General features: G+C 36.2%; 1 protein-coding gene across 1 annotated transcript in view; it reads left to right on the top strand.

Moving 5' to 3' along the window:
* LOC150102208 (uncharacterized) overlaps positions 1 to 27,887 on the top strand; it is a 104,106-nt gene that overhangs the window by 27,933 nt on the left and 48,286 nt on the right. Inside the window, exons 3-4 of the mRNA XM_090399210.1 lie at positions 659 to 714; positions 7,566 to 7,669. Coding sequence (XP_090255336.1) covers positions 659 to 714; positions 7,566 to 7,669 — 160 coding nt within the window. The remainder of the gene's footprint in view (positions 1 to 658; positions 715 to 7,565; positions 7,670 to 27,887) is intronic.

The raw sequence follows: 27,887 nt of genomic DNA, 5'->3' as shown, positions 1-27,887 counted from the left end.
AAGTAAAAATGGAACTTTTTTATTATCATAGCAAAATTCTGAATGCAGCTCTTTAAAACTTGAGAAGATATTCAGAATGTGTGCAACATTACTTTCAGCACACAAGATGGCAAATGCTATTAGCCATTCTTCATTCTACTTAACATTAGTCAAGTAACATTTTGAGTTTGAGTGTTTAGAAATTGCACTTGCATCTGGTGATGGCTATAGGCAATGTGATAAGTTCATATAGTAACTCATAAATAAAAGAACCATCACTCAGTTTTGTATTGAAAATAAATCTTTAATTGTTTAATTGATATAAAAGATGAATGAGTGTAGCATATACATTGCTTCCATAGAAAAATGTTTTTGTAGTACTGTGCTATTGCATAAACAGTTTGTTATCAAGGAAAATGTGGTCAAATTAGTCATTCTCTTCCCCCCCCCCATCCAAATTCAGTATTCTGTGCAAGTGTCCATCTGCTTTTTTGTCCTGATTGACATCTCATAGTTCTAATATATTTTATATTGTTAGGGAATTTTTTTTTTTTTTAAATAATTTTAGGATTGCAGTATATTGAATAGACCAAGTACATATGCTTTAATGTGATCCAGCTGTCATAAATAAATTTATTGATCCTTAAATATTTCCTGTTTGTTTATCAACATTTTATAGCTAGAAGAAAGTTAAAGCGATGCAATATAACTGATCTGATAAGCTTAAATAACCAGGTAAGCACATTGTTCAATACAAAAATATTACAAAGAGATCTGTCATTTGTTTATTTACACAATGTCAAAATGGTCTGTTAAATGATTTGGATAAACTGTGTCGAGTAGAATTTCCTCACTATTCTAAATGAACATTTTAAATATAATAAAACCTCATTTTATGAACTAAATTTGTTCCATGCAACAAAGTTTGTAATGTGAAACTATTTTTACCATAGTAATTAATGTAAAATAAGAATATAGCATGAACACTACCTTTACTGAAGATGTATAGAGAGGATGATAGAGGAAATTATTGTTTTAAAGGTGAGTCGCCCATCATAAAAATGTCAGGTAACTGCTACTCATGTGTCACTGCTCTTTTCTGTCTTTTTGTGGGTGGACTAGATAGTGATTCTTTAGCTTTATCTAGCTAGAGTTATCTGAATTTGTCTTCTTTTTAAAATTTTTCTAAAGTGTGCAATGATCATCATCAAATTCCTGATTATATATACTCTCAAGAGGTGTACAGGATATGATAGTACTACATGAAAAATTACATCATTACTAACATCCTATCTACAATTTTCCTCCAAATCAGCTGTTACCTGTCAAGACTCTAACATTATCAGATCTTACTGTATATTTCTATCTTCTAACACACTTTTTACTGTATCAATCCACCTATATCTTGGTCTTCCTCTGGGTCTTTTTCCTACCAACCTGGCAGAAAACATTTGTCTTGCTAATCTTTCCTCGCCCATTCTGTTTAAGTGACCATACCACCTGAGATTAGCTCTGCTAATCTCAAGTGGTATGGTCACTTAAACATGTTCACTTAGGATGCTGACAACGTCTTTCCTAATATCCTCATTTTTAATATGATATTGCCATTGATGCCATCTGTTCATGCCCCTAATCTTTCTCAGGACTTTCATATCTGCAATCTCTATTCTTTGGTCAAGTGTTTTACTTCTGACCTAGCTCTCAGATCAATAAGTTAAAATTGGCTTGAATACTATCTTCTATATAGCTGATTTAGTGTTTTGGCTAATTTCTCTCTTATTCCATATAAATTTATACAGTTGACTTCGTATCATACGAGCTTTATTGATTCTGTTGTCTATTTCCATATTTAATTTACCATCTTCACTAAAAATCGTGCCTAAGTAGCTGAAATGTTTTACTTGTTCTATAGGTTCTCCATTCACAATGCAGTTAACATTTTCAGTGATTCTGTCTATTTTCATTGTCTTTGTCTTTTTAATGCTGACCTTCATACCAAATCTATTACAACAGTTATTCACTTTAGTCAGGGAATCTTGCAGACTTGTAGCGGATTTATTTAGAAGTATAACATCATCCGCATAAAGCAAAGAGCTGACATTAACATCTCCAATTTTTGATATCAGTTTTAATACCACTTTCCTTCATAATGTGATCCGTATAGATAATGAATAACAGAGGGGATAATGTACATCCTTGTCTCACACCAGATTTAACATTAAACCATCTTCCTGTACTTCCTTCAATTCTAACTGCTGACTTACAACTCAAATAAAGACTAAGTATTGTTTGATATAATGCCCCATTGGCACCACATAACTGCAGCGTATTGAATAGCTTCTCTCTTGGCACCTTTTCCAGATCGACAAAACTTAAATACAGATCTTTGTTATATTCCCATGATTTCTCAGTTATCTGTCGTAAAGTGAAATTCTGATACTGACAGCCTCTATTTGGCCTGAATCCAGCTTATTCTTCACCAAGCTTTTCTTCCACAATTCTTCTCAACCATTTCTCAAGTATACTTGTATATATGTTTCTAGGAACACTCAGTAGAGAAATACCTCTGTAATTCCCACATTCCGTTTTATTTCCCCTTTTATATATGGCTACTATGAGAACTCTACTCCAATCATCTGGAATTCATCCCTCTGTCCAGGCCTTCTGAACTAAGCAGTGCAGCCACTGTAAGACTTTTTACCTCCATACTTCAGCCTTTCTGGTCGAATATCATCTACTCCTGCTGCCTTTCTATATTTCAGGCTTTTGATGGCTTTTTCTACTTCAAGTATGGATAAGTCTTTCTGACTGTATGCCTGGTCAGTTTTTTACCACTGTGTTGTCATCACAGCTTGTTCCATTTAGCAATTTTTCAAACTCCATGCTTCAATGATATCTTTTTCTCCTGTTTTCATTTCACCTTTATCGTCTCTAATTCCTTTTACAACTTTTGGAACTTTTTCGAACAGCAAGGAATAGAGAAGACTGCAAGATCCTTCTCAAGAGAAGACTCAACCCGTCTTAGACGGAAGAGAAGAAGAAGAAGAAGAAGAATTCCTTTTACAGCACTCTTTCCTCCATTTCTGAGCTTCTTCAACAACCTCCAGAATATCTTGCCCACCTTCTTGATATTTATTTTCTATGTTCTTGCCAAAATCCTCCCATGACTTTTGTTTAGATAGTTTTACAGAGTATTTAGCTTTCTTACATTTGTCTCTGTATTCTCTAAGAGCACAAGCTGACTTATTTGCCAGGAACAATTGATGTGCTTTCTTCTTTTCTTTCACTGCATCTTTAACTTCCAGTATCCACCATGGAGTTCTGATTTTTCTATCATCATCATCATCAAATTCCTGCAATGTACCCTCAAGGGGTGTACAGGATATGATAGTACTACATGAAAAAAATTACATCATTATTAATTTCCTATCTACAATTTTCCTCCAAATCAGTCTGTTACTTGTCAAGACTCCAACATTATCAGATCTTATATTTCTATCGTCTAAAGCACTTTGTACCGTATCAATCCATCTATATCTTGGTCTTCCTCTGGGTCGTTTTGCTGCCAACCTGGCAGAGAACACTTGTTTTGCTAATCTTTCCTCGCCCATTCTGTTTAAGTGACCATACCACCTGAGATTAGCTCTGCTAACACATTCCTGGATGCTGACAATGTCAAGTTCTTTCCTAATATCCTCGTTTTTAATATGATATTGCCATTGATGCCATCTGTTCACGCCTATAATCTTTCTCAGGACTCTCATATCTGTGGTCTCTAGTCTTTGGTCAAGTGTTTTACTTCTGACCCAGCTCTCAGATCCATCAGTTAAAACTGGTTTGAACACTGTCTTGTATACAGCTAATTTAGTGTTCCGACTAATTTCTCTCTTATTCCATATGAATTTATTCAATTGACTTCCCACCATACCAGCCTTGCTGATTCTGTTGTCTATTTCTATATTTAATTTACCATCTTCAGTAAAAATCATGCCTAAATAGCTGAAATGTTTTACTTGTTCCACAGGTTCTCCATTCACAACACAGTTGACATTTTCAATGATTCTGCCTATTTTCATTGTCTTTGTCTTTTTATTGCTGACCTTCATACCATATCTATTACAACAGCTATTCAGTTTAGTCGGAGAATCTTGCAGACTTGTAGCAGATTTATTTAGAAGTATAACATCGTCTACATAAAGCAAAGAGCTGACATTAACATCTCCAATTTTGATATCATGTTTAATACCACTTTCCTTCATAATGTGATCCATATAGATAATGAATAACAGAGGGGATAATGTACATCCTTGTCTCACACCAGATTTAACATTAAACCATACTTACAGAAAACCTCACCATGTGCCTCTCTGGCTGAATCAGTCAGTGTTTTCTTCAGGGCTTGCCACTGAATCTGCAAGGTTTAGTTCCTGTTCCCAAACTGTTTCATTTTTTCTTCAAGCATGTTTGTGTATTTTAGTCTATAGTTCACATCTGAGAGCTGCTCAACTTTTATTTGTTTTAAAACTTTCTTACATGTTCTTTTCAATATGAAATACAATTTTATCCTGCTCAAGACTAAATGGTGATCACTTCCAATTTTAAATCCTCTGTACACTCTGGTGTCCTGCACCAGGGAGAAAACATCACTATCAACAATAACATAGTCAATGAGACTGTTTGTTGTTTAGATTATATTTGATTATTCAAACATATAATTAAATTGTAATATATATTGATCTTTAATTGACCATGATTTATTAACATCTAATAACAACAAATTTTGCCAACTGGGCTGTCTGGCTTCTGTTTTGTTTTAATATTTTGCGTTCTGTTTTAATGTTTAGTTTATATGATAATGTTATTCTATTATCTCTGTACTAGCCACTTTGAGTTTTCTCTTACTGTTTTAAGCCCTGAAGAAGCTGGACAGCCCCGTCGGCGAAACTTGTTGGCATTAGATATTTATCAATCATGGTCAATTAAAGATCAATATATATTAAAATTTAATTATAGTCAATGAGACTTTCTTATTCCTTGCCTCTTCTCTCCATGTAAATTTGTTCACATTTTTATGTTGGAACATGGTGTTAGTAATAGCCAGTCCTTATCCTGAGCAGAAATCCATCAGGTATTTGCCATTATTATTAGCTTTGCCCTTTTCTCCAAATTTTCCCAATATATTTTTGTATGTCTGACATTCATTTCCTACTGTGCTATTTAGATCATAGGCACAAATAAGTCTTTGTCTAGTTCCTCTTGAGACTGCCTGCCATTCAAGAAGATTATCCTCGTATTTATTGTTGAATACTATGGCTACTCCTTCTTTTCCTTGATTTTCATTGCCTGAATATAACATTTTGTATTTATTGCTCAGAAAGACTCACCAGTTTTTGCCTTTTTTTTTTTTTTTTTTTTTTTTTCAGTCACCCCTATTATGTCGATCTGGTACTTATCCAATCCCTCAGCTAGCTCCATTTCTTTGCCATTCAAGCTTTTTATGTTGATAGTACCGATCTTGAACTCTTGTGATGTTGAGTTGGTGTGGACTTTAGAATTTGTTCCAGTAGCTGACTTTTTGCTGTTTGCCCTTGTTCCCTGGCGAAACAACGTGGGCCCTTGTTTAACCAGGTGACATCCCAGCCAGCATGACATTCTGCCATGTTGTACCATCATTTTTTATTTTGGTTTAAGCCATTAAGAATACAATTTGGTCAGCTAAATCCCAAATTGCCAGCCCATGCTCATTCGTTCAGTATCCAGGTAGATACCTAACAGGGTGCACCACGAGAAGGTCAGGACTGGACGTTAGGTCATAAGCCCTGATCGGTTCTCTGCATTCCTTTAAAGGCTATGTGGAGGTTTCCTCTCAGTTATATAGCTTTGACCCTGAAGCACCCTGTGTGCAGTGATATTATCATTAAACATGTTAACGCTATCATTAACCACAGATTCATTGGGTTGACACTTTCTACATTATGGATCCCAGTTCCAATATCCCAATTTTTGGAAAATTCAGAAATAAGAGTTCCATTTAGCTATAAGTTCTTTCTTGAGTTCAGTATTGGTCCTCGTGCTCTCTCTTTCTGTTTATTTTCATTACTGCACTTTTTATGAGTAATATTAACTAATTATTAAACAAACACCACAACACAACAGGAAAAAAAAAACTTTGTATTGGTCCTGGTGCTCTCTCTTTCTGTTTATTTTCATTACTGCACTTTTTATGAGTCATATTAACTAATTATTAAACAAACACCACAACACAACTGAAAAAAAAAAAAAACTTTGAATTGGAGAGTAAATATATCAGATTACAATACACACTAAAGAGCGAATTCACAGCAGCACTTGAATAGAACCAAATGCACTGACGCAAACTGATCAAACAGCTGTGGAGATAATGCCTACTCATGAGTATCGGTGCGTTTGTAAAACAAACATCTGCCAATCGGTACAATTATTTTTCAATGGAAATGTTCATAATATGATTTGTTCATAAAAGGAGATTATACTATATCTTAAATGGAATAGCATGAACTTATTTTACGTTCTTTCTTTCATTAAAATTGATTATTAGATATGGAATTTTACTGTGCATACCGAATATAGAAAAAACTGTATTGTACCAAAGTTGGCTCTTTTTATCACAAAGTTTTATGGGAAATGTGATTATTGCCATTCAGCAAAAGAAAATATCACATTTCATGTTTTCTGACTAATATTTTAAATGTTTATGTTTACTTGAAAACTAATAATAAATTTCAGCTAAGAGATTTGAAAAAATAACTGCCTATTGAGTATAATTCTCCATATTGTAAAAGATTATTTTAAATAGAATAGCATGGTGGTGGGGTTATTTTATAATAGTCAATATGCACTTACTTAGTTTCTTTCTACAAAGCCTTTTCTTTTCTTTTTTAATCCCAAAGATTGTTTTCTTTCAAATTTAATAGTTTCAACTCTGTTGAAGAAATGATTTTTATTATCAAACTCTTGTGTATTTGCAATTTAGTTTTCAAAAGTTATGATTCATTTCAGTTACCCAAAAACTTTGTCCAGAGTAAGTTTTTAAATAATAAAATTTCATTGCTAGAAACAGAATATACTAATAGAAAATTGTTATCATTAGTAATGCTGAATTTACTCTTATACCAACTCTGATTCATTTCTATATACTATTTGAAATAGCTAAGAAAATTTTAACTAGAGATTGGGAACAAAGTCAAAGGATGTTTACGATAAAAAATGAAACTATATTAATTTTAATTTGGACATGCCAGAATAAACGTTTGATTGATTAAAAAAAAATTATGAAGATAAGTGACTCTACTAGATCCACTAAACTTGGCAGTAGAATTAATAATTTTTTATAAACATTTTGTTTTTGTAAACAGTTGAATTTCTTCGATTCAGTAATAAGAATGGCCCTGTATTATATTTTTTTCTATGACAAAAACAACAAAAAACTATTCAGCTTGAAATATTTTGGTTTCTTTCATGCTTGTTTTTCTGTTAGCTTTGAGGAGGAATTTAACATGTTTACTATCAATTCATGAATATTGATTAGGTCATGTTTTTATTTAAAGCTTCCCACCAGCAAAAAACAGCAACAGCCAAGCAAGGTAAATCTTATAGATTACTGGATGACTGACAGACTCACAGATGATGAGACACAAAGTTCTGTAGATGGGTATGAGTATATTTAAATGCATTTATGCATTAATAGACTCTGGAATTATTATTTAAATACAGTTTCAGTCTTAATTACTATATATGTTTTAGTTTCTTCATTTATTATTATTAACAGACCTCCATGGAGTCACGAGACTTATTGTGAGAGGTCCCACTCTCACATGCACAGCTCATCGTACCTCGACTTAAATGTATTCACTGTCCCTGCATTCATCACACTCTCAGGCAATGTATTCCAATCACCCACTACTCTCCATGCAAAAAATCTACTTCTCAACTACTTGCTCACACCCATCTTATACGGCTTCCAGAGATAGCCTCTCATTCTCCCCTTTGTTTCCAGATATTCTATGAAAAATCTTATCCACACTAATCTGGTAATTACTCCATACCAGCTTATGCATCTCAATTATGTCTCCCCTCTTCCTTCTATCTACTAGGCTCTGCAATTTGCATTCTCTCAATCTGTCCTCATTTACCACATTCCAGAGACCACAGAAACCATCTTAGTCAATCTCTGAACCTTCTCCAACATCTCATTCTTTTGAAAACCTGACAACCAAATCTGTGCACAGTAATCCATATGCAGCCTGATCAGAGTATTGTACAATGGAATTAAAACATCCTTACTTATACATATCAGTGTTCTCTGCATTTTAGATTATGAGGACACAATCTAAAATTTGTCCTTACAATTTTAGTGAAATGTCCACAAAATTTCAAGTCTCTATCTGCCACAACCCCAAATCCTTCATCTCTTCCAAAATATCCCTATCATTCCTATACTCTGCCTCCCTTTTTTACTTCCCAAATTTTAACCTTATACTTTGTAACATTAAACTAATATTCCCACACACACTCTCCCTATACAGACAGTTTATTTAGGTCCTCTTACAAAGCTACATCCGCTCTACTTCTCATAACTCTCTGCAACTTTGTATCATCTGTAAACAACTGCATATCACCATTTAAGCTCTTTCCAATGTCATTTACATACAAATTAAACAATGGCCCAAGACAGACCCCTGGGACATGCCACTAATGACTTTCCTCTTCCAATACAAATATCAACAGGTTGTGTATGGAGGGAGTGATATACAACCTGTTGATACGTATCAGACAACCAATCTTCAATCCAATGCACTAATCTACTATTCAATCCCATCTGTTCCAATTTAACTACTATGTTGAAAGTTTATTTTCCACTTGGTTAGAGTATAATAAATTTAGTTTAATCCTTTATCCAAGTGTGAGCAAACAAAGTTTGCGCCTGAAAGTATCTTCAGGACTGGGTTAAGGTGGTACACACCAGGGCAACTCGTTGCAAAGGTGGAGCAAGCTACCAACACTCCTATCCTAGTATCTCCTATAATGCAAAACACATCTCCTTGCAGATATGTCTATTGTTATGCATTAAGGGAAGGGCCACTACCCAGACCGGTTTCGACCTTTATTGAGGTCTCTTCAGTGGGAGCCAGGCCCAAGTCGAGATATCAGGCAGAAGCATTTGCAGGTCATCTCCACCTATAGGAATTGCCAATTGGTGTGCCACCCTTTTTTAATAAATTACTCTGGATTTAGAGAAAGATGTTGAAAGTTTATTTTCCACTTGGTTAGAGTACCACCTTAACCCAGTCCTGAAGATACTTTCAGGCGCAAACTTTGTTTGCTCACACTTGGATAAAGGATTAAACTAAATTTATTATACTCTAACCAAGTGGAAAATAAACTTTCAACATCTTTCTCTAAATCCAGAGTAATTTATTAAAAAAGGGTGGCACACCAATTGGCAATTCCTATAGGTGGAGATGACCTGCAAATGCTTCTGCCTGATATCTCGACTTGGGCCTGGCTCCCACTGAAGAGACCTCAATAAAGGTCGAAACCGGTCTGGGTAGTGGCCCTTCCCTTAATGCATAACAATAGACATATCTGCAAGGAGATGTGTTTTGCATTATAGGAGATACTAGGATAGGAGTGTTGGTAGCTTGCTCCACCTTTGCAACGAGTTGCCCTGGTGTGTACCACCTTAACCCAGTCCTGAAGATACTTTCAGGCGCAAACTTTGTTTGCTCACACTTGGATAAAGGATTAAACTAAATTTATTATAATTTAACTACTAGTTTGTCATGTGGTAATCTATTGAAAGCCTTTGCAAAATCTAAATATACCACTGTATATGCATCTTGTCCAATGTATTCGTCACCTTGTTATAATAAGTAAGCATATTGCTAAAACATTGCTAAAGCATAACCTTCCTTTAGCAAACCTATTCTGTTCCATTAAAGAGAATTCTACTGCTGTCCACTCAGTTCTGAATCCTTATCCTCACTAGCTTCTCCAACAACTTGACCACAACTCCAGACAATTGGCCTATAATTTGAAGATTTAGTCTTATCATGTCCTTTCTGAAGCAGAACAGTTTTGCTATCTTTCCATTCCTTTGAGACCTGGGCTAAGACATGTTGAAAATGTATTAAAGATGTTGTTAACTGCTTGGAACATTCCCTCAAGATGTGGTGATATTCCATCGATTCCTATGGCCTTGTTGACATTAAATTTACTCAATTCCTCATATACCTCCTGGTCACTCACCATTAGTGGTTCCTCCCCAAATCCCACTGCTCTCAAGTTTATAAGTTTATTCCATTTATTATATAGAACACTTCACACATTGATTATTCATACTAGTATTTTTAAGAAGGATATTATAGCATAGAAGATATACTAAGTAAATAATTTAATGAATAGTTCCAATATTTTTCCAAATTCAAATTAGCATAATCAAGGAACAATGTCCAGATGGATGCAAGTGCTACATCTATGGCAAATGTAAGTTTCTGTGGTTTAGCAGTTCTGTGAGAAGTTTCCAGTATTGAGACCACATTATGATGTAAATAAAGAGTTTAATAAAAAAAAATTAAGCAGTTAAAACTCAACAAGTTTTGTAAGTCGTAAGACTTGCATCATCAGGGGTACTGGTACATAAAAGTTTTACACAACAAACTTTTGTTGTGTAAAACTTCCCGTGAGACTTACGAAACTTGTTGGGTTTTAATTACTTATTTTTATTATTCTTTATTTACATCATAATGTGGTCTCAATACTGAAAACCTCCCACAAAATATTGGAAGTATTTTGGAACAACTAGGGTAACCTCTTCCACATGGAGCATTAGAAAAATTACATTATCTTGCTTCAAAAATTTAGTGCTGATGACATCTGCACTGCTGACAATATAAACAGCTATTTTATTCTATTTTATTGTGTCAACATCAGATGGTTCCCTGTGTTATAAAAACATGCTGCACTGTTTGGATCATTGAAAGCAGTGGATTGTGTAACAGTGATATGATGTTCAAATAGTCCTGAATTGATAAATGGAAGCTGTTAGTTACAGGGCGAATGCTGGTCTTGAAATTCACGCTTGCTCTTGTTATCATTCAGGGAGTGAGAGGTGTGATTGAAGTCTGATTAGCGAAATAATGAATTACTGACCATTTAAAACTATGTATTTAGAAATTTATGTACATTTAATCATACAAGTACAGCATTTATTTTACAAATGATATTCTATCTTTTTGAATTTAGCCACTTGAATACAAATTCTACCCTATGGTTCTTCTTTATGAACTGGTCAATAACATCGTCATAAAAAGTTGGTTGTAAAGGCTGAGTGAAGCTCACTGGCTAGAGCTATGTTGACTGCGTATGGCCTGTGTTTAAGTAACAGAGTGAGACGACATGAAATAGCTATGCACACGCATGAAATCACAGTGCTGCTGCTGCTGCGAGGACCTGGAAGCTCCTACAACTGAGCAAGCCATGGTAGATTTGACTAGACGAGCAAGCATCGGCCTTCAGTACACAACACAAAGCTCAATTATTGCCGTGCAAGCTTAAGACTTCTTCTGTCTGCAAAAATAAAAGCCTAAATGGAATGCTTATAAATGCATGCATTTATTAACAAATAAATATCACATCTTTCTCAGTTAATGAGCTTGCGCAGCAAGCATAACAAGCACGGAGAATTCGCCACTGGTGAGTTATTGGGGAAAAAGGCCAGACCTCCAAGCTTTAAAGGAATTAGAATGGAGTATTCACCAGTTCAGTACCATGCAAACAAAAATGCTTGGATGACATCTGCATTTTTTTAAGAATTGGCTTATGAGTTGGGACATGGAATTATAACAGAAATCAAGAAAAACTTTGTTGGTTCTTGTTGTTTATTATTTTAACGGTATAATAAAATACAGAAACTAAGTAAATAATTAATTTATTAACTTGATGCTGATATTTCGCTGGTGTTATAACCAGCATCTTCAGAGCACAAAAACACTGTTTGTCACAATACGCGAGACTAAAACAACATGGTGTACTTAAACAAAATTGTAGCAGCAACACAAAGACTAGAGTCCTGATTTTGGCGCCCTCTATCTGGAAAAAAAAAAAAAGCTATCATATATTACTAGAGTCCTAGAAAATAAACCATATAAAATATTCCACATAAAATAAGCAAAATACTAAACACTCCTAAGAAACCCCTCCCACCATCCACCACAGAGAACTACAACAAAACAGTCACCATCCCTTACATTAAAGGCACATCCGAAAAGATCTCAAGAATTCTCAACAAACATAAACTACGCACTACATTCAGACCATGTAGCAAATTAGCCACCCTCATCCGCTCACCCAAGGACAGCATTCCTCCTTTATCACATCCAGGAGTCTACCAAGTACCCTGCTCATGCAATCAAGCCTACTACGGTCAAACAGGAAGAACTGTGAACATCCGCATCAGCGAACATAAAAGATACGTCCGGAATTATCATTATGGGAAGTCGGGCCTAGCAGACCATGCTCTGTATACCCCTGCACACAGGATCAACTGGAAAAACACAAAAGTACTACACAGAAACCCGTATAAATCAGAGAGGTTCTTAGAGGCGACAGAAGCCCTAAAACACACTCCAAATCTCAACAAATATGGCTGTATTAACTTGCCGAAGATCTGGGAGACAGTTATATTAAGAAAAAACTAGCACTTTTCTAGGACTCTAGTAATATATGATAGCTTTTTTTTTTTTTTTTTTTCCGATAGAGGGCGCCAAAATTAGGACTCTAGTCTTTGTGTTGCTGCTACAATTTTGTTTAAGTACACCATGTTGTTTTAGTCTCGCGTATTGTGACAAACAGCGTTTTTGTGCTCTGAAGATGCTGGTTATAACACCAGCGAAATATCAGCATCAAGTTAATAAATTAATTATATACTTAGTTTCTATGTTCTATTATACCGTTAAAATAATAAACAACATGTTCGACAAACACATAAGTCTGTCCACATGTTTTGTTGGTTCTTGACAGTTGCTAAAGAAGTCAGTGCAAAAGTTAAGTGTTTTACAAACAATACAGTTTATGGCCAATAGTTTGTGAGCAATGTACAATAAGACCATCTTAAACTGTTTTGCTCATTGTGGTTTTAAACTTTCATTCATAAATAGATATGCCTGACACTGCCAGTAGTGAAAATGACATCCTGTCAAATGTGAACCACATCAAAAACTGTGAACAGTTTGCATCCATTAATGGTAGTCTTTAATACTATAATGAAAATGAAGTTTTTGAAGAGGAAACTGTGAAGGAAATTGCAGCAAAACATCAGAAGAATAAGAAAGTGATGAGGATGACACTTCCCTGGTTGAAAATGAGTGACCACCCAGGATGTTAGAAAATTTATTTGCTGGATTACGAATATTTCATGCAGGAAGGGAGTGCTATATCTGCACCAAATGCCTGCATTGAATTTGTTTAATTGCTGTCAGTCAAAAAAAAAAAAATATATATATATATATATATATATATATATATATATAAATTGATGGAACAGACTACTCTTGATCAATTCCTAGAACACCATTAACTGCTAAGAACTGCATGTGCACTTAATACGTATAGAAATGAAATTATTTTTATGACAAATAGTTTTCTTCACTACTTCACTTAAAACTATTTTTTTTTAGTTCATCTATAAGTCATTAATTTTGCTATTCAGTAAACAAAAAACTTTTTTTAACTTGTATTGTGTGTTATATACATACATCCTATAGATTTCTGACATGCAACCTCATTTAATTGGGGCAACTGCTTAATTGGGCCAAATTATGCTATTCCCAATGAGGCTCGGTTAACTGGGCCACATCAGGAATCCATTAGCCAGCATTAAATCTGAGAGGAAAACCATCCCCATGATATATAATGATTGACCAGAGAGAAAACTGGCAATCCAATTGGAAGATGGTTTCCAGGGCCATCTTACAAACTACTGTTAGATAACACCTTATAAAATGGCCTGCCTGAGACCCATTGGAATGCTTCGAAAATCAAGAATGACCGTGCGTTTCTCCAAACCTCTACATTGTCTTGTATTCGAAGATGGGTGAAGGTAGTTAGATCTGCTGTGGACTGAGCAATAAAATCCATATTAGTGATCACTAATTTTAGCCACCAAGTAGTAAAGAAGAAAGAAATTGTCTATTGATGACTTCCATTATTTTTGATACAATTAAGGTCAGAGCATTGGGATGATAGTTTAATGACTGACTTTTTAAGCTTGGGTAAAGGCTTGCTTTCGTGCTCTTAGGTAGATACTAGACAAATGTGACACTTTGCATAGGTGGGTGTTAATTCTGGAGCATAAGCAAAGAGATCCATCTAACCAGAAGATCCATTATATGTAGGTTTCTGAGGATTTTTCTGAATGAAGCTTTTGCAAAAGCTACTTGCCAGGAGCCTTTGCAAATACTTTTGGTAAGATAAGAATTTCACAGGCCTCCTTAAATTTATGTTCATACCACATTTTAGTGTGATGTAAACCACTGGTGCCGTTCAAAAAGGCCAAATTTACCATAGTTGATAAATCTAATATGCTGTTTATGTTCCTTTTTTCATAGGAATTGTGTGTCCTGTTTCATCTATACAGGACAAATTACTAGTCCAATGAATACAGTATACTCCAGGATGGGCCAGCAGAGGGAACAGATTCTTGGAAGAGTTGAATAAGTTCTTTAATTTTGCAAGAGGTTTAAAGGTGATATGAATTGGCTTTTATTGTAAAAAAAAAAAAGAGTGGAATCTTGTGAACAGTGGCACACCCAGAGAGGGGGGCCAAGCCCCCTCAAAAAAAGAAAAAATTAAAGTACACTAAAAAATTTTCCAAAATACTTTTCCTAATTAAAATTCATTTTTTTATTTATGTTGCGTCATGTCTTCTATTTCTATACTACTTATGAATTAGCGGTCACATAAGGTGAGAGTACCCTATAGCAGTGTTTCTCAACGTGTGGTCCGTGACGATGGGACAGGTGGCCCACAGGCAGACTTAAATTAACCAAATAAATCTATATGTTTTATAGATTTAATTAATTTGGATAATTAACCAATAATTTAATTTGGATAATTAGCCATTTAATTATCCAAACAAAACAAATTAAAATTGAATAAGTAAAAATTATTGAAAGAAAATGGATACTTAAAAAATAAAATAAAAATGGCACCAGAATGTTCATGAAATGAACATTCTGCCACTATTTTAATTTGTAGTGGCAGAATGACGAGTAATAAAAGAGGGATTAAGTGAACAATAATATGGTTTTATTGCTTCCACTTTCTCTTGCTGTTTTGTCAGATTTGAAGTGAACATGTGTTGTCAACATGACCACATTTCAACCAATTGCTTGTTGTTTATTGATTTTTATTGTTGAAGGGTTTCCTCCTTCAACCAAAGCTCAATATATCTTCAGAAGTCTAACAGATAAGCTTAGGCGTTGATGGTTATTCATGACTTATTTTTCACGGTATTAACAACACCACAAACACTTTTAACAACAAAGATGTTTTATTAACGCTAATATTTCGCTGATTTTCAAATCAGCATCATCAGAGCACAACACACATGTAAACACGACAGTGAGTGAGTGAAACAATATAATTGCAAAAGATAAAAGATCTAAAGTCCTATTTTTTGGCGCCCTCTGACGAAAAAAAAAAAAAAAAAAGCAGTTATCCAGGAGTTTTTCTTAGGATAACCGTCTCCCAAATTTTTGGCAAATTAATGCAACCATATTTGTTAAGGTTGGGAGAATTCTTCAAAGCCATTGCTGACTCAAAAAATAATCTTTCAGATCTATAACGACTCCTAAATAGCACATTCGTTTTCCTCCATCTAATCCTGTGTGAAGGAGTGTCCAAAGCGTGGTCTGTCAGTCCCAACTTGCCATAGTAATAGTAGCGAATGTATCTTTCATGTTCTTCCAGGTGGATGTTCACTGATCTTCCTGTTTGCCCATAATAGGCCAAGTCACAGTCACATGGAACTTCATACACTCCTGGGTGTGCTAAAGGGTGAAGTTTATCCTTTGGCGAGCGGATCAGAGTTGCCAGTTTGACATGAGGTTTGAAGGTGGTGCGAAGGCCATGTTTCAACAATACTTTGGCTATCTTTTCCGATGTACCTCTGATATAGGGAATAGAAATGGTCATGTTGTATTCTTGTGTATTAGGGGAGGGCAGAGTAATGGGCCTATGTAGTATTTTATCTATTTTGTAGGGATTGTAGCCGTTGGCTAAGAATGTATAGCGCAGGTACTGGAGTTCAGTGGTCAGAGCTGTATCGTTAGAACAAATGGCTCTGGCTCTGTGTGTAAGTGTTTTTAAAATGCCGTACTGTTGGACTGGATGATGATGTGATTGTTTATGTAGGTATCTTCCTGTGTGTGTAGGCTTTCTGTAAATAGAAAAAGATAGTGATCCATCTGAAAGGCAGGTGACTAATGTGTCAAGAAATGGTAAACAGTTATTTGATTCTTTTTCTACTGTGAAGTGAATTTTGGGGTGTTGGCTGTTTAGGTAGGTGACCAAAGCATCCAAAGTGTCTTGTCCATGGGGCCAGATGGCAAAGACATCATCTACATAGCGCAACCACACTTGTGGCTTGTATGTGGCTGTGGTAAGTACTTTGTTTTCAAAGTGTTCCGTTGTAAAAATTTGCTAACGGGGGGGGGGGGGGGGGGACCCATTGCAGTACCATTAATCTGTTTGTAGAATTTCCCCTCCCATGTAAAGTAACCTGCATTCATGGTAAATTGAAATAATTCAAAAATATCTGGGGGAAATTTAGACTTGATTAAATCAAGAGTGTCTATAAGTGGTACATTGGTAAATTGGGAGGTGACATCGAAACTAACCATTATGTCTGAATTTTTTAGGATTAGATTTTTAACCAATGTTTTGAAATGGATTGAATTTTTTACAAAAGTAGAGGAGTTGCCAGTAAGATTTATCTTATATCAGACATATGTTTCAAAATTTGTATGTTTTTAGAAAGGATTTTTCATTGTGCCATTCAGGGAATCTTTTGATGCAAAAGCTACTTTTAACAATTACTACTATTTTTATTTTTCACTATCTTGTGTCATCTGAGCTCTATGCCATTCACTTGAGGTGAGAGTTCTCGTCAGAAAATACTGAAGATAAAGTTTCTGCTTCCATTTTATATTGTTAAGATGGATATATATATCTATCTTAACTTGTATAACTTTGCATATAATGCAAAGTTATACAAGTAATTTTGTAAGAAATTCTGCTTCTAATATTTTTCAAAAAAGAGAGAGAAAAGAATGAGTAACCAAAAAAAAAGATAGTAGCTTACTGATTAATTACAGAAAGCTCACACACATACTTTTTTTTTGTGTTAAACCATGAAAAAGCTTGTGTAGCTCAGTGGATGTGGCATTTACACACCATAGTGCTTAACCGCATGAAAGAAGAGTTCTTGGTTTCGAATCTGGTCGGCGAATAGAAGAAATTTTTCTAATTCCCGAGTTAGTCAATCTCTGGCATGGGCAAGCGGGTTTTTTTCTCCCGGAAACTCTGGTGTTTCGTCCCGTAAAAACAAGAAAATCGACCGTAGAACACACATTAAATGTTAAATACGACATTAAATAGGAGTGTTAGGGACCACGAGATGGCGCCACTTGTTGAGCCATCTCTCTTCACTGCATACTTTTTAATTAGTGATAACCTTGGGCCAGCTATCTCTGATTGGGTACCAGTGGAGATTGAACTTCCCACTCAGTCTCCAAAAAGTTGGATAGGGCTAAACTGCCTCACCTGCTCCCTATATATGGGAATAAAAAGGCGTTAGCTGATATTTTTTTTTATTTTTTTTTGATGATGAAATACCAATGGTGATTATTATCACTAATAAAAGATTAATTGATGACAGTACATTGGTTTGGTATTCCAGTACATCAGTTTATATAACAATAAAATTTCAGTATATTTAATGTTTACTGGAAACAAGCAAACGGCATGATATGTTCATTCAAAGAAAAACGGGAAAAATCAGTGAGAAAAGCAGTTGAGTAAGGTACTACCCACCAAGTAGTAATGTTTTTACATTTCATCATCATCATCATCAAATTCCTGCCATGTACCCTCAAAGGGTGTACAGGATATGATAGTACTACATGAAAAAAATTACATCATTATTAATTTCCTATCTACAATTTTCCTCCAAATCAGTCTGTTACTTGTCAAGACTCCAACATTACCAGATCTTATATTTCTATCGTCTAAGGCACTTTGTACCGTATCAATCCACCTATATCTGGGTCGTTTTCCTGCCAACTTGGCAGAGAACACTCGTTTTGCTAATCTTTCCTTGCCCATTCTGTTTAAGTGACCATACCACCTGAGATTAGCTCTGCTAACACATTCCTGGATGCTGACAATGTCAAGTTCTTTCCTAATATCCTCGTTTTTAATATGATATTGCCATTGATGCCATCTGTTCACGCCTCTAATCTTTCTCAGGACTCTCATATCTGCAGTCTCTAGTCTTTGGTCAAGTGTTTTACTTCTGACCTAGCTCTCAGATCCATAAGTTAAAACTGGTTTGAACATTGTCTTGTATACAGCTAATTTAGTATTCCGACTAATTTCTCTCTTATTCCATATGAATTTATTCAATTGACTTCCTACCATACCAGCTTTGTTGATTCTGTTGTCTATTTCCATATTTAATTTACCATCTTCAGTAAAAATTGTGCCTAAGTAGCTGAAATGTTTTATTCCACAGGTTCTCCATTCACAACACAGTTGACATTTTCAATGATTCTGCCTATTTTCATTGTCTTTGTCTTTTTATTGTTGACCTTCATACCATATCTATTACAACAGCTATTCAATTTAGTCAGAGAATCTTGCAGACTTGTAGCGGATTTATTTAAAAGTATAACATCATCCGCATAAAGCAAAGAGCTGACATTAACATCTCCAATTTTGATATCATGTTTAATACCACTTTCCTTCATGATGTGATCCATATAGATAATAAATAACAGTGGAGATAATGTACATCCTTGTCTCACACCAGATTTAGCATTAAACCATCTTCCTGCACTTCTTTCAATTCTAACTGCTGACTTACAACTCAAATAAAGCTAAGCTTTGCTTGATATAATGCCCCATTGACACCATATAACTGTAGCATATTGAATAGCTTTTCTCTTGGCATCTTGTCATATGCCTCTTCCAAATCGACAAAACTTAAATACAGATCTTTGTTATATTCCCATGATTGCTCCACTATTTGTCGTAAAGTGAAGATCTGATCCTGACAGCCTCTATTTGACCTGAATCCAGCTTGTTCTTCACCAAACTTTTCTTCCACAGTTCGTCTCAACCGTTTCTCAAGTATACTGGCATATATCTTACTAGGAACACTCAGTAGGGATATAGCTCTGTAATTCTCACATTCAGTTTTATTTCCCTTTTTATATATGGGTACTATGAGAGCTCTACTCCAATCATTGGGAATTCGTCCCTCTGTCCAGGCATTCTGAACTATGCAGTGCAGATACTGTAAGACTTTTATACCACCATACTTCAGCATTTCTGGTCGAATAACATCTACTCCTACTGCCTTTCCACATTTCAAGCCTTTGATGGCTTTTTCTACTTCAAGTATGGATATGTATTCCTGACTGCATGCCTGGTCAGTGTTTTACCACTGTGCTATCGTTGCTTCTTGTTTTATTTAGCAGTTTTTCAAAGTAATTACTCCATACTTGAAGGATATCTTTTTCTCCCATTTTCAAGTCACCTTTATCATCTCTAACTCTGATCTGAGTCTCGGGTCTGGCTTAGTCCCGAAGGCGTGGAAAGAGGGGAAAATAGTTTCACTGCATAAAGGAGGATCCAAGACTATGGTTGCAAATTACCGACCGATCAGCATATCAGGAGTCGTTGTCAGGGTCTTGGAGAAAGTAGTCAAGGGAAAAATACAGGAATGGATTGATGAAAATGATATACTGTACAGAGGACAGCATGGCTTTGTGAAGGGTAGATCATGCCTCAGTAACTTGCTCAAGCTTTATAACAAGGTGACGGCTGAACTGGATAAGGGAAATGGGTTTACAGTGATACTGCTGGACCTGGCAAAGGCGTTTCACAGGATACCACTTGGAATTCTAATCTGTAAACTACAACATATGGGAATGGATATAGGGTTGGTGAGATGGATAGCTGGGTGGTTGATTGAGAGATATCAAAGAGTAGTTTATTCAGGAGTAGAGTCCAAAAGACAGCCTGTGACTAGTGGTGTGCCACAGGGTTCTGTTCTTGGACCACTGCTGTTTAATCTGTTCATTAACGATATAGGGAAGGGTCTAAGTGGGACAGTTCATTTGTTCACTGATGATGCAATGTTGGGTAGGGCGATAGTGAATGCAGAAGATGTCAAAGTCTTGCAAGATGACTTAGATCGATTGGAGTTCTGGACTAAGGAGAATGGATGTCAATTTAATGTGACAAAATGTAAGGTTATGCATTTCGGAGTGAAAAGATTAGCAGCAGTATACCACATTGGTGGAACTGTACTCCAAGAGATTGATGAGGCCAGGGACTTGGGAGTATTGGTGGATAGGGAGATGAAGTTTAGGGGGCACATTGCGAAAGTAGCTAAATCAGCTCATCAACTCACTTGGTTGTTGAAAAATACCTTGACGTGCAGAGACAAGCAAGTTATTGTACCTCTGTACCGAGCCCTGATAAGACCTCATCTCGACTACTGTGCTCAGATTTGGTCACCTCGGTTCCTTCTTGATGGGGAGGAGGTGGAGAGGATCCAGAGGCGAGTGACTAAGATGATAGCAGGTCTATGGAATGAACCATATGAGAACAGGTTGAAGATTTGTGGGTTGCAGAAACTAGTTGATAGGCAGAAAAGGGGAGATATGATTGAGACATTCAAATTGCTAAAAGGATTCTATAGGATTAATTCAGAGGATATTTTTGAGGTCAGGACTGGTGGTGGGAGAACTAGGGGACACCCATGGAAGCTGGGCAAGAGCATGGTTAGCAGGGGTGTTAGAGCTGGGTTCTTTACTTTTAGAGTGGTAAATGAGTGGAGTAAGCTGCCAGAGTCTGTTGTGGGTGCTATGACAGTGAGCGAGTTCAAGGCAAGGTATGATAGATACTGTGAACATGATGTTTAGGGCCTCCCTCGATGAGTCTAAGGACTCCCTGGAGTAGCCCGTAGTAATAATAATAATAATAATAACTCCTTTTACAGCACTCTTTCCTCCATTCCTAAGCTTCTTCAACAATCTCCAGAATATTTTGCCACTTTCTTGATATTTATTTTTTATATTCTTGCCAAAGTCCTCTCATGACTTTTGTTTAGTTAGTTTTACACACTGTTTAGCTTTCTTACATTGTCTCTCTGTATTCTCTAAGAGCACAAGCTGACTTATTTGCCAGGAACTTTTGATACGCTTTCTTCTTTAACTTCCTGTGTCCACCATGGAGTTCTAATTTTTCTATCCTTGCAGACAACTTCGCCACATGCCTCTCTAACTGAATCAGTCATGGTTTTCTTCAAAGCTTGCCACTGAATCTCCAAGGTTTGGTTCCTGTTCTCAAACTCTTTCATTTTTCCTTCAATAATCTTTGTGTATTTTAGTCTACAGTTCACATCTGAGAGCTGCTCAACTTTTATTCGCTTTAAAACTTTCTTACATATCCTTTTCAATATGAAATTCAATTTTATCCTGCTCAAGACTAAATAGTGATCACTTCCAATTTCAAATCCTCTGTACACTCTGGTATCCTGCACCAGGGAGAAAACATCACTATCAATAATAACATAGTCAATGAGACTTTTCTTATTCCTTGCCTCCTCTCTCCATGTGAATTTGTGCACATTTTTATGTTGGAACATGGTGTTAGTAATAACCAGTCCATGTCCTGAGCAGAAATCCAACACGTATTTGCCATTATTATTAGCTTTGCTCTTTTCTCCAAATTTTCCCAAAACATTTTTGTATGTCTGATAATCACTTCCTACTCTGCTATTTAGATCCCAACAAGGACCAACTTTTCCTTTTTCATTGTGTCAGTAGCTTTCTCTAGAGCCTCAAAAAATTCCTACACTTCTACCTTAATAGAGCCTTCTGTGGGACCATAGGCACAAATAAATCTCATTGTCCAGTTCCCCATTCTAATATTTGCCCAAATCACTCTTCTTGACACTGCCTGCCATTCAAGAAGATGAGCCTCGTATTTGTGTTGAATACTATGGCTGGTCATTCTTTTCCTTGATTGTCATTGCCTGAATATAACATTTTGTATTTATTGCTCAGAAAGATCTCGCCAGTTTTTGTCTTTTTTGTTTCAGTCACCCCTATTATGTCGATCTGGTACTTATCTAATCCTCTGCTAGCTCCATTTCTTCGCCATTCAGGCTTCTTATGTTGATAGTACCAATCTTTAACTCTGGTGATGTTGAGTTGGGGTGTGTTTTCAGATTTGTTCCAGTAGCTGACTTTTCGCTGTTCGCCATTGTTCCCTGGCGAAAACAATGTAGGCCTTGTTTAACCGGCCGACGCCCTAGCCGGCATGAAATTTTGTCATGTTGTACCAACATTTTATAATTTGTTTAACCAATAGGAATACAATTTGGTCGGCTAAATCCCAAATTGCCAGCCCATCCTCATTCGTTCAGTATCCAGGTAGATATCCAACAGGGTGCACCATGAGAAGGTGAGGATTGGACATTAGGTCAGAAGCCCTGTCGGTTCTCCTCATTCTTTTATAGGCTATGTGGAGGTCTCCTCTCAGTTATACAGCTTTGACCCTTAAGCACCCCTTTGACATTTCATATAAATCTTAAATCTGCCCTGTTGGCAATTACAGTGTCTAGTTAAATGCAGTTACATTGTTATTATGTTAAAAAAAGTGATAATTTCCTTAGAGTAATAAGAAATGATTTTTTTCCATTGTAGAATGTATAGTAATTATGCATTCTACCATGGAAAAAAATTCTTATTTTTGTAGCACTAAATAAAATATTTTTATTTGATATGTTATAAATGCATTAAAAGTTTGCTTGATTATAGTATTTATCTATATAATGATATGAATGAATGTTATGTGCCAAGTGTTGTCATTACTCCAACATCATTATGCTTAATGGTAGAGGGATGCATTGATCCTTCACTGTAGATTGTCATTGTGCTTTATTATTGCAGTTATTTGGATCATAGCTAACCACTGTCACAGGATTTTGAGACTTAAAGATTATACTTTTTTTGCACATAACAAGAAATCATTACCCAGAGAAGCATTTCCTAGCATACTCCTCAAATAGGTATTATGTAGTGCTTCAGTTTTTTCATTATATGTGAATTATTAGGTACATACTAGCTGATAATTTAGTATTTTAATTTAGCATTTATGAGCATAAACTATTATACTTCATCACATCAAGGTTATTGTACATGCTATACTAACATGCATATCATTAGTCACCTTCCTAACTTAAGGGATACCTAAGGATAACTGGGAGACCTCCACATAGCCTTCTAAGGAATGCAGAGAACCAACCAAGGCTTCTGACCTATTGTCCAGTTGTCACCTTCTCATAGTGCACCCTGTTAGGTGTCTACCTGACATGGATTCTGAATGAACGAGGATGGACTGCGATTTGGGATTTAGCCAAACCAAATTGTATTCTTATTGGCTTAAACCATAATGCAAAATGATGATTTAACACGACAGAATTTCGTGCTGGCTGTAGCATCACCCGGTTAAAGAAGGCCTCCATTATTTTCATCAGGTAACCAGACATACAGCAAAGAGTCTGCTACTAGAACAAATCCTAACTCAATAGCAGCAGAGTTCAAGATTGCCACCATCAACATAACAAGCATTAATGGAAAAGAAATGGAACTAGCAAAGAATCAAATATCAGATCGACATAATAAATGTTACTGATACAAAGAAGATGAAAACAGGTGATATCTTTCTAATCATCAAATAAAAGAAAAGAATTAGCTATAGTATTCAACTCTAAATATGAGAATAACCTTCTTGAATAGAATGCAATATCAATTAAAATGATGGAGGCAAATATTGGAATGGGGAACAGACAGTGAGACTTATTTGTGCCTATTGTTCCACAGAAGGTTATACTAATTCTCGTGGAAAGGCTTAGATGTTTGTTATGCATTTTTACTAAATAGCTTAAGGAAATTACAACGTATACTAGGATATACATTAAAATAAATTTTAATACACTTCCAATATTTCGGCAACGTCACGTTGCCATTTTCACAGGAACTTAAAAACAAGACACATGCACGCAAGCACAAGAAACAGTAAATGAGGATGAAGCAGGAACTTATTCTTTCTCCTAAAAGTCCTGGTGGTGCCTCCTAGCAGGCAATGTTGGTATTCTTGGGCGATTGGGCTGAAGGTCTTCTGATGTAGGTTTCCCAAATTTGGGGCAGTCTCATGCAACCAAATTTGTTGAGGTTTGGATTGTTTCTTAGGGCTGAGGCTGATTCTGTGAAAAGCCTTTCGTATTTGAATTTACTACGGTGTATTATCATGGCTTTCTTCCACCATATTTTATGGCGGGTATCCAGTGGCTGTATTGGTGAAACCGAATGTAGTCCTTGTGTTCTGTAATTCAGATATTAGCTGTCCTGCCTGTTTGGCCAAAGTAGGACAGCTTACAGCTCCCCCCCCCCACACCCAAGACCTACTTGGTATACACCAGGTAGGTCTGGGGGGAGTCTTTAGTAGAACAGATAAGGGATGCCAATTTTTTATATGGTCTGTAACAAGAAGTTAAGTCATGTTTTTTTTAGGATTTTTGTAATTTTTTCCAAGGTGCCTCGGATATAGGGTATAGTGATGGATTTAGAGTAATCCTTGTTGCAAGTGGGGGTGTGGGGTTGTGGTTTATTGGTTTCAATATTTTTTGGATTTTTTTTGAGTGGGGGGTAGCCATTGGATGAGAAAGTGTTCAGAATGTGGTTTAGTTCTGTGGTTAGAGCATTGTCATTTGAACGGATAAGTTTAGCCCTGTTGTGTAGTGTCTTAATGACTCCATATTGTTGTGTGTGTGGGGGGGGGGGGGGAATGTTGGTGAATGTATCTGCCTGTATGGGTGGGTTTTCTATAGACTGAGAAAATGAAGGTTCCGTCAGGTTGGCGGGTGACTAGTGTGTCTAAGAAAGGAAGGCAATTGTTTTTTTCTTCTTCCAGGGTGAATTTGATTCTGGTCAAACAGGCAGAACAGCTAATATCAGAATTTCAGAACGCAAGGACTACATCCGTTTTCACCAATACAGCCACTCTGGTCTTGCAGACCATGTGCTGGATACCCGCCATAGAATACGGTGGAAGAAAGCTACGATAATACACCGTAGTAAATTCAAATACGAAAGGCTTTTCATAGAATCAGCCTCAGCCCTAAGAAACAATCCAAACCTCAACAAATTTGGTTGCATGAGACTGCCCCAAATTTGGGAAACCTACATCAGAAGACTTTCAGCCCAATTGCCCAAGAATACCAACATTGCCTGCTAGGAGGCACCATCAGGACTTTTAGGAGAAAGAATAACTTCCTGCTTCGTCCTCATTTACTGTTTGTTGTGCTTGCGTGCACATGTCTTGTTTTTAAGTTTCTGTGAAAATGGCAACGTGATGTTGCCGAAATATTGGAAGTGTATTAAAATTTATTTTAATGTATATCCTAGTATATATACGTTGTAATTTCTTTAAGCTATTTAGTAAAAAAGGTTATACTAAGAAAGAAGTGAAAGAATTTTTTTGAGCCATTAGAGAAGACGACCAGCTGACAGAAGAAAATGGAAAAGTTGGTCCTTGTTGGAAATCTAAACAGCAGATCTCCAACAAGGACCAACAGAGTAGGAAATGGTTACCAGATATCTAGAAATGTTTTGAGAAAATTGAATTTCATATTGAAAAGAAAGGAGTTTAAGGAAGTTTTTAAATAAATAGATGTTGTCAGGATCAGAAAAGGCATCTGACAAGGTGCCAAGAGGAAGTTTTGATCATATTGTAAACTTGACAGATTAATTTGGAGGAAAATTGTTGAATAGGAAATTAGTAATGATGTAACTTTTTCTTGTAGTGCTATATAATATCATAATATATAATATAATATTTTATCGTAATATCCTACACACCTCCCCAGGGCATATGTCAAAAATTGGATGATGATGACGTCTGTTTCATTGCATTCTTAAAAGATCATTCTTCTCTTCTCTGCTTTCCTTTTTCAATTGCTTCAGTTTTATCTTTGTAGCTAGCTATACTGGATATTTTTTTCCTTTTGTCATAAAATTATTATACTTAAAGCATTTAATAATTATATGATATTTTTAGTTTGCATTTATATATATAAACATTTATATATAAATGGGAGTGGCGCTAGCGTCGCCGTAGCACGTGGCGGTGAATTTGAGCTGTGCAGAAGAAAGTGATTTTTAATCGGTGAATAGTCCGCTTTTTTCCCCGTTTTTCTACGTTTTTGAGTGCTAAATTGTTTCTCTGAATATGAGTGTACTTCAGTGGTTGTTTTTTGGAAGTTAGTTGCTGTCGCGATATAATATATTTTGGTACCGTCGGAATCGAACGCGTAACGGTGGAAGACAAAACGAAGCTAAGTTACTGTATTTAGTTATATTTCATTTTATTTAATTATATTTAGTACTTAAATGTTCTGATGTTTGTACTTTTTTTCCTCTTATTTATTAATTGAATAATTATTAAAGATTACGCTACTCGGCAGTAAGGAATGATGGTGGATTCAGCAGCAGTCGCAAGTGGCGTAACGCCAAGTCCTCCGCCATTTAAGAACTCAATTATTAGCAATATCATAAGGGACTTTGTGGCATGCAGTACTTGCGGCATATATGCGTCTCGTGAATTACATATGTGGCTTGTTAAAGAGAGTGGAGAGCGTATGTGCGCAAAATGCAGGCAGTTGGAGGAAATAAGTACATTAGATATATCGATATCCGACTTTGTTGCTCCAGGAACGGGGAATGAATGTAGGAAGACAAGTAGTATGATAGCAGAGAATGAGAAAATAATAGTTGATAGTGTGGAAGGTGTGAGTGACTGTGGAAGTTTAGGAGATGGTTTTGTTTGGGAGAGTGAATTTAGATTAAGAGTGACTGACCTGCAGAGGGAGATAGATGAGTTGAAAGAGGAGGTGGAATGTCTTGTGAATGAGAGCAGAAGTATGAAAGATAAGATTAGGAGAATGGAAGAAATAAATGCAAGGCGAATCAGAGTAGGAGAGAGAGAGAATTTAGGGAGTATGAGTGAGAGGTATGGGGGTGCTAGAAGAGGAGAGAATGGAAACAGTAGAAGAGAGGGAATGAGAGAGAGGTATGGGAATGCTAGCAGACGAGAGGATGGAAACAGTAGGAGAGACGGAATGAGAGAGAGATATGGAAGTGCTAGAAGAGGAGAGAATGGAAACGGTAGGAGAGATGGAATGAGAGAGAGGTATGGGAATGCTAGAAGACGAGCGGATGGAAACAGTAGTAGGAGAGACAGAATGAGAGAGGGATATGGAAGTGCTAGAAGTGGAGAAAATGGAAACAGTAGGAGAGAGGGAATGAGAGAGATGTATGGGAGTGCTAGAAGAGGAGAGAATGGAAACAATAGGAGCGAGGGAATGGTAAGAGGTATAATGTATGGCGACTCAATGATCCGTGGTGTTCAAGATAGGATGCGTGAGGAGTGTTTGCCAGGAGGAACAATAGAAAGGGTGGCTATGGCAATTAAGAGAGGTGAAAGGGTGGATGAGATGATTGTGATGGTAGGAA

Source organism: Typopeltis vanoorti, chromosome 10 (genome assembly GCF_054136105.1).
Source record: "Typopeltis vanoorti isolate ZY-2024b chromosome 10, IOZ_Tvanoo_1.0, whole genome shotgun sequence".
In the NCBI taxonomy this organism is placed as follows: domain Eukaryota; kingdom Metazoa; phylum Arthropoda; class Arachnida; order Uropygi; family Thelyphonidae; genus Typopeltis; species Typopeltis vanoorti.
Note: the sequence above shows the minus strand (reverse complement) of the source record. Positions and strands in the feature narration are given on the sequence as shown.